This window comes from Oryzias melastigma, linkage group LG16 (genome assembly GCF_002922805.2).
Source record: "Oryzias melastigma strain HK-1 linkage group LG16, ASM292280v2, whole genome shotgun sequence".
In the NCBI taxonomy this organism is placed as follows: domain Eukaryota; kingdom Metazoa; phylum Chordata; class Actinopteri; order Beloniformes; family Adrianichthyidae; genus Oryzias; species Oryzias melastigma.
In genome coordinates this window covers 28,817,331-28,825,716 of record NC_050527.1, presented here as the reverse complement: position 1 = coordinate 28,825,716, position 8,386 = coordinate 28,817,331, and the positions used below count along the sequence as shown (strand labels likewise).

The following is an 8,386-nucleotide window of genomic DNA, read 5'->3' as shown; positions in this document are numbered from 1 at the left end:
GACGAAAAATCTGAAGGTGTTTCTCATTGTGTGATTGCTTAGTCGGCATTCACACTAAAGTGATTTTCCTGCTCCTTTCTGTACGTTTTTTGTCACGTAAAAACTCAATCACACTTCAGAGATTCAGTAATCTTATCATCAAAACGTTCAGCTTTTTCAGGACATTACTGCTTGTATTTTTGGTTTTTATAAACTTTATAGTTTTTGAAATATTGAGGAAAATATGGAAACAAACAAAGTCTTAAAATGTCAACATTTTAGAAGATTATCAACAAATCTTTAAATATGTTCATGGGTTATGTTTTCATCTTTATAGTACTTTTAAAAACATTTGGAGTTTAGCTAATATTTTAGCAACAGGCTAAAGTTTTCGACTAATTTAGTTTACTAAAAAATTTGAGGCTATTTTGAAGTTTTGGAGCATTTAAACAATATGTTAGCTTTTTTGGCTAATTTGGCATCTACTGGGGTTTTTTTATCCTAATTTGGAGTTTACCTAATATTTTAGCAACATGCTAACGTTTTGGGCTAATTTATCATCTACTGGGTTTTTTTAAAGGCTAATTTAGGGTTTAGCTTCTATTTTAGCAACATGCTAACATTTTTGCAAACTTGGCATGGATTTAGGCTTTTTAAGGAATTTTACAACATTTTTTTTCAGAAATTTAGGTCAACTTCAGCGCTCTTTCATAATTCTATGACAACATTTTCAGTATTTTAGCAAATTTAACATTTTCCAATTATCTTCTACATTTTCAGCAAATCCCTTCTGCAATTAAAGTAATTTGTGTCTCAATTTTCAGCTAAAAGCTTCAGCATTTTTGGCAACTACTTTCAGCAAAAAGCATTCACACTACATTATTGCAGGTAATGCAACTTTTCTAGTTTTGTGCTGCTTCAACCGGAAATGTAAACAGAGAAAAATAAATTAACATTTAAAAATAACAGAAATATGGCTTCAAACCTGGAAAACCTTTGGACACAAATCTGTCAAACTCAAAAGGTTTACCTCACTGTCACCTTAGATAACCCGTTTAATCTGATCCATTAAAGTAAATCAATACTTTTACACTAATAAGAAAGGATTTGAATGTAATTCTGACCAATGATGATCCTGATCAAATGAGGCCTTTTGTTCTGTTTTGGAGTCCATTAAGGTCTTTGCTCTGTGTGATTACAAACCCGAACAATGAACCACAGAAATGGTGTCATACTGCCACCTGCTGGATGGGGGGTGAACATCCAGGTCCAGATCATTACCAACCGGAGTCTGGACAGGGAGAACCCAGACCAGGAACCACATCCTGATCCACTCAGATGGTCATCATTGCCTAGACCTTATGTGCAAGCAGACAGTGAAGACGTGGATCTCTTCAGTCTTTAATGGATCCAGATAAAACATGTTTCAACAATCAGCAAAGTCCCTGAAATCTGAAAGATTCCGACTGAGTTACAATAAAGTTTGATTAAAATCTGACATCGTTACATGCGTGGACATGCTAACACGTTTGCTAATAAAATGTGATGCAGGACGGTCCTCGTGTGAAGGGTAACGCTGGCTGTGGTCCCCACAAAGCCAGATAAACACACACACAGACCAGCTCTCAGATAAAATCTCTCCACCAACCGAGAGCTGCAGCACGTCAGAAGCCCCGCCCCCTCAGAGTATATCAGGAGCAGGACCAACAGCCGGTTGATCTACTGCAACAACACAAGAAGAAAGTCCTGATGGTGGTGGAGGAGAAAAGCCGAGTGGAGGCGATGGAGGGAAACCAGCAGAGGGGGGAAGTAAACATCCTGCTGATGGGAGCACACAATGTTGGCAAGACTGGTGAGAGGAGTTATCTTTGAAAAGTTTTAGATGAAACACAACAGTTTTTTTAAATGTACAGAATTCTGAGGCTCACACTGTGAACGTCTGTGTTCGTCTTCAGCTCTGACCGTCCGATTCCTCACCAGAAGATTCATCGGAGAGTACGGAGACATGGGTGAGTCTCTCGTCTTCAGACCACACATGGAGTCCATCTGTGGCCCACGGATGCTTGAATCAGTTTATTTGTGTTTGCAGAGTCGGTGTACAGTCGGATGGAGAGAATTCATGGTCAGGAAATCTGCATCAACATCTGGGACTCTCAGGTAAACGCACCTAACACACACACACCTAACACACACACACACACACACCTAACACACACACATTGAAGTTTTAACAGAGATTTTAACACAAAGTGTGAATGTTCTTGTTTACATGTTCTTCCGAGGTCCTTGGTTTTTCCACCACTTTATGGGACACTTTTGTTCCACTGTGTTAAACAGTCACACCATGTAAATGTATATATATACTATTGAAGGTATTTTAAGTGAAATGCTGTAGCTTCATCTCATGCACATAAAAAAATGTTAATGTCACACAGAAAGTCACACACAAAGTGTGAATGTTCTTGTTTATATGTTAATCTGGGGTCCTCAGTTTTTCTGCCACTATTGGGGACACGTTTACTCTACAGTGTTAGATGGTAACATCATGTAAATATATATGTATACCAGTGCTGGTATTTTAAGTGAAATGCTGTAGCTTCATCTCATGCACATAGAAGACATTTCAATGTGTTTTTTAGAAGTCCATATTCATAAGCTTATTTTGGCAAACAGAGGACCAGTCTGCTGGTTTGTGAACTCTGTGGACTCATCTTTACAATTGTCTTTCAAATATCAGCATAACTACAGTAAAAACCCCAAACTGAAAATCCTCCTTAGATTATGTGTGAAGTCAGAATCAGTGGTTTGTAACCAGATTCTTCCTCTCAGGTAGAGGAGAAAGGCTGCTGGGTCAGCGAGAAGCAGCTGCAGTGGGCGGACGGCATGATCCTGGTCTATGACATTTGCGACCGCGGCAGCTTTGAGGCAGTGCGGCAGCAGCTGCAGCTCATCCGGCGCAGCAGGAAACCGGCGTCCTGCCCGGTGGTCATCGTGGCGAACAAGCGGGACCTGCAGCATCGCCGTAGGGTCTCCGGCGAGGAGGGCCGGTTGTTGGCTCTGACGCAGTGCTGCTGCTTCTTCGAAGTGTCGGCAGCAGAGACGTACCACGGCGTCCTGCTGGTGTTCCACCGGATGGTGGACCTGGTGAGGGAGACTCGGGCGCTCAGGAAGAGCTCGGCCGGCGTCAGGGGAATCGTCAGGAGCATGTCTGCGGTGTTCGGGAAGAAGCGAGCGGAATGAGTCTGACAGCATTTTACTGACTCTGTTTGAGACTTTTTGAGATGATCTGAGGATGAGAAGGACTAGAGAAGGTTGAAGACGGTAGTTTCTTTGGTTTAAAGGTCGGGAAAGTTGGTAAAGGTTGTACAAGTGCTTCAGATTGGAGCAAGAAACGGCAAGAGAAAACTGACGGAGTTCAGGACAACTTCCCAGGTGGAACCAGCAGGTCTGAATCCACAGCTTCGAACGTCCACCAGAGGAAATGATGAGCAGAAACCGAACGACTGTCCTCCAGGTTTCAACGCTCAGCGGTCTTTATTTCCATGACTGTTTTCTTGGTGTGTTTTTGCCTTTTTTGCTAAGTGAGATGTAGAATTTATTAGTTCCTTATTTCAAAATCTTTAGTTCAGTCTAATGTTAACATTTGAACTTTTAGACCATAAACACTTAAACATAAAGAAGCCATGTGCTCTGGGATAAAGCTGCTGTTTGTGTTGTTTATGTGAGATTCATGTTGTACATGTTTGTCAAATACATGCAAAAATGTTTATCAATAAAACTAAAAAAATGATACTAGCAGTGAAAGCTTTAATTAATTTTTATTTCATTTTCAATGATAAAATATTTTCTTTGTCCAGAAGTAAAATCTGTTAACAAATATTCATCAAAGTTGATCAAATAACTTTCATATCATCACTTCCTGTTGACTTTCATAATAAAGTTCATCATCCAAACATCTTCAAACCACAACAAAAAGATTCCATGTCTAGTAAGAAAGTGTTTCACTTCCGTGTCTAAAATCACTGCAGAAAATCAGATCAGAACTGAATGAAAGTCTGAATGAAATTAATGACGCCTAACGGTCTATCACCTGTGTTTTTCTCAATCTGGAATTCTCCGTCTTCAGAAAAATCTGAGCTGTTATGAAAATAATCCACTGAAATCAAGTCCCGACATAAAGGATCTCTATTTCTATTTCTTTGTTTGCAAGTCTCCCTGATGCTGCAGTATGCAGACGATTCTTGATTCTATCTTACACAAACCCAAGTCTGTCAATGAATGTTCACTGAACATCAAACTACAATACTCACCACTAGTAACTAGTACTTATCCTAGAAATGTTGAGCTTTGTGGACCAGTGATTAACTTTGACTCATCAGAGTGAGAACTCTTATTTTTAGAATTTATAAATAGCTCTGCATCAAATAAAACAAAAATAAACTCCATATTTAGGAGGGTATTCACCAAATAGCTCAATGAAAGTTATACTGTTAACTGGTCCAACAAAGTTCTGGTTCCGGAGGTGAGGTCAAGGATACTACAATAAGTTACTTAGACTCCAACCACTATTAATGTTCTGATACAGCATTTCTGGAATGAAACCCTAAAACAAACCTTCAGCTGTGGAACAACCACTACGACTGGGTATTGGTGACTGAGAAACTTTTGGGTTCCTGTGACCCGTTTTCAGTTCAAAAGTGCAGCCGCTGGTTTTATTCTGGCCTTGAAAAGGTCAAGATCCTGCTATCTGAGAGGCAAAATACATTTGTGTTGTAGCTTGGATGCTGACTGTTAATTTGTTTCATGAACATTGGACGAGCTGCAGATAAACAAATATAAATCAACCAGATTTAAATACAACTAAATCTTTTAACTAAGCCACGCCCACAGCTGAAATGAAACCCCACTGACAGTCTGTTTATGCCGTTAATTTACATTTTTATGGAAATTCACAAAAGTAAGATGTAAAAAATGTTTATCTACACAACTTTAAGAAATCAAAACACACTAAGTCTTGATCCTGTGGTTAATCAGGTAAAGGTGTGTTTAAATAGTTTTTATTTGTTGGATATTTGACAACGGCTCTTTATTTTTCTCAAACAGAACATTTAGTACCCAACCAGTATGAAACAGGGGTGCGCCCTGCAGGGGGCGCTGCATTGTCACATGGATTTTTATTCCCTAAGGATTTTTTTAGTCAAAAGTGAGAGTCTTGTTTTGTTTCTAATGCTGTGTAAACAGAACAAAAAGGAAATCTGCCTTTGACCCGCATCAACCAACAGAACCAAGCTATGTCCGAATTCCCTCTCTAAGCCCTAACTATTAAAAACTGTATAGTGCTGGACCATCTAGTGCCCTGGATTTTAAAGGCAGTTCAGACTCCACGCTTACTACTTTATTTTTTGTTTTTCCAAACGTCGGATATGACGTCACCGATTCCACAAAGTCAAAATGTGGTTTATTAAAAAACTACATTTAAACACATTTTTTGTTCAAAATTGTTCAACCGCAATGCATTGTGGTCTATATTCACTAATCTAGTGATTATCGATGCATGCTAGTTTTTTACAAAGACTTCTGGGAAATTTCTAGTTGACTCGATTTTGGAATAGTAGATTGGGACAGCACTGGAAAATGGAGAACGCTCTGTATAGTGAGTGGGGGGAATTCGGTCACAGCTTAAGATAAAAAGTCTCACTGATATTCTGCATTACCCATAATTCCTCTTGCCCAACCCCGACACTTAGCAGTAATTTGAAAATTGTTTCTATTTAAAAGTCAAGACAGCTGCAGCTCAGGCAGAAAACCCGTTATCAGAGGCGGGTACTGGCGGTGGCTGCTCATTGGGGGCGGGGCTACAGACTGAAGCAAAGTCTAAGAGTCACCCTCTTCGGCTGAGGCAGTGGTGTGTTCCAGGGAGTTTGGGCTCAGGTACTCGAAAGCTTTCTGGCTCTGGGAGACAAACTGTTTGAGCGGCGCCAGCAGCAGCTCGGTGGCGGACGGTCGTCGGAGGGCGTTTCCCTCCGACGCTGGGGGGACATCTAAGCTGGAGCCGTCCTTCAGACTGGAGCGGCGACCGTTGGGGGACTCCCCAGGACTCTGGCTGATGCGGGAGTAGAGACTTCGGCGGCGGCGAGGACGGCCGTCCATCGCCTTCAGGAAGAGACTGTTGGCAGAACTGCGGCGAGATGAGCTGTCCAACGCCACGTCCTCCTGGTTCAGGAAGTCCTGCACCTCCTGGTGGGACGGCTGCTCCAGCTGGCAAACATAACATGAGCATCCCGTCTAATTAGACCATTTAAAGTCTACGGTGATGGTTCATCGATCGGGCTACAGACCAACTCAACTCATTCTTCCTTCAGGAGAATTAACAAACTGCAATATTAGACGTTGGAGAACAAAAGATTTACTAAACCAAACTCTCGAAATTTCTCTAGAACTTCCTACAAATCAATCAATTCCAGATCAGCCCATGCATTTACTGTCTGATTGAACTCATCTGCACAAGAAGAACAGAGACCAGCCCTTCGGAGGGTTCTGATCCTCTCTGGACTCACCAGCTTGTAGAGCGGCGTGCTGTTGATCACCAGCTGCAGAAGGATCTTGGAAAGCTCTTGCAGTTCCTTCAGAACCTGCTGGATCTGGTCCGGCAGCTCTCGCATCTGCTGGAGCGGTCTCATCTCTGCCAGCGCCGTGGCCCGATCCTTGATTCTCCTCATTGTGACGTCTCTGAGACTCTCTGCCCGGTACAACAGCGCCACCACCAGGTTCTGCGTATACTGCAGCAGATCACCTGTCAGGTCCAGGACAACCGTCAGACCCACCTGAAAAAATGGACGGCACAGGTCGAATAGACGAAAGGTTGAGGGAAAAGGAACTCTAGGGAGAAAGAGTCTTCATCACCGGAGAGGAAACAGACACTGCAGACCTCAGAAACCTGCGAGGCCCCATGCCTAAAAGCCCCACCAGCCCTAGTAAAAGTCTCAATCACCGAGTCCTCACAGGTAGATACGGGCTGGCCAAGGACCAAAAAACGGCCCAACCTGTACGAGACCAACAGGAAGAGCCAACGTCATAGACTGCTTGAGCACTGCATTCAGACAACCCAAAAACCTGCAGCACCCCCCCCCCCATCTGGGATGTTCTCTTAAACAAAAACTGTGTATTTTGTGATTGTGAACAGTTGTGGCTCCGCCTCCAACATTTTAAAGGTCATTTTATGTGACCATGACTGGATTTCACATGCACAGTATTTTGGACTCAGTGAGCCTCCGTACTCCTGGTTCTTCCTGGTTTCGTCTTTGTCTTCCTGTTTCCTGCGGACAGTTCCTCCGACTCAGCTGACTCGCTCTTCGTGATCTTGTCGGGATCAGCTGTGACTGAGCAGCGCTGAACCCGGATCAGAACTTCCTCTGTTGTTCTAGTGATCTGAACCGAGCGTGAGTCCATGTGGCAGATGCCACATGGACTCAGGATCTGGACCTGGACCAAGGCCGAGCTGGCAGCAGAGAGCAGCACGTGAGGACACCACAGAGTAGAAGATCGGGGGGGTTGGAATGGGGTCAGGTCCAGTTTGGGACAAACACGGTTCTGACTGACACGAAGGCAGAATCAGGTAAAGGATCAGACATAAACCAGACATCTGATCAGCTCTGGTTTCTGGATCTTCTCCCAGATCCAAACCTGCTTTTAATCCTGATTGATGGACTCAGCCGACCAATCAGAGGCCGACTGCCTGATCGGGTTAATGACCCGGTGGGACGCTCCTGCAGAAACACAGTCCTCTGGAACTCGTGGAGGATTTGGGTCAGAGAGAGACGTTGGGCCGCCACCCCTGAAAGTCTGACACGGCGCCAGCTTCACACGTGCACACACACGTGCACACACGGAGGAACAAGCTGCTGACAGTCCTCATTAGCGTGAGGAGGAACAACAACGATCTGCTTCCTGAAAGCAGAAGCAAACAGGAGTTTGTTGTTTTCACACACAAACCTGCAAAAAGATTCTGTTGATCTGGATAAACAACAACAACAACAACAAATCTGTTTTTGAGCTGTGCACGCTGGGGGGGGGGCGGTCATCGCTGCACCACCAACTTTAACCTCTGGAGGTTTTTCAGATGTTTCTGATGCATGAAAATGCTTTAAATGAAAACCTGTTGTTTTATGTACCTATCAGTGAACCATAAACAGATTCATGACATTTTAGATGATCCGTGTGATGAGATCTTCCTGATGTAAACTCTGTATCTGTGTGATGACAAACAAAATACAGGAGGGGAATTAAGATCGTATCGATACCGCTTATTGATCTGGTATTGTTATTGACACGTTTCTGTGCAAAATTAAGAAGCATCCATTAACGCATCCGTGTTACCGCGTTCATTACCACATACGTTACCGTGTTA

General features: G+C 43.1%; 2 protein-coding genes across 3 annotated transcripts in view; one reads left to right on the top strand and one right to left on the bottom strand.

Annotated features, from left to right (window-relative positions):
* Window positions 1-1,428: 1,428 nt before the first annotated feature.
* zgc:171704 (uncharacterized protein LOC100124619 homolog) lies at window positions 1,429-3,948 on the top strand. Its single transcript, XM_024258600.2, has 4 exons — window positions 1,429-1,831; window positions 1,935-1,988; window positions 2,069-2,136; window positions 2,809-3,948. Exons 1-4 carry the CDS (start codon window positions 1,729-1,731, stop codon window positions 3,217-3,219), a joined length of 636 nt encoding a protein of 211 aa, XP_024114368.1. The 5' UTR covers window positions 1,429-1,728; the 3' UTR covers window positions 3,220-3,948.
* A 1,560-nt stretch (window positions 3,949-5,508) lies between these two features.
* Window positions 5,509-8,386, bottom strand: part of plin6 (perilipin 6) — a 13,948-nt gene continuing 11,070 nt past the window's right edge. For both annotated transcript variants that reach the window (XM_024258274.2, XM_024258276.2), the window contains 2 exons: window positions 6,537-6,803; window positions 5,509-6,237 (listed from right to left, as the gene is read on the bottom strand). In XM_024258274.2, the coding sequence (XP_024114042.1) occupies window positions 5,854-6,237; window positions 6,537-6,803 (651 nt within the window). In that variant the 3' untranslated portion in view covers window positions 5,509-5,853. The remainder of the gene's footprint in view (window positions 6,238-6,536; window positions 6,804-8,386) is intronic.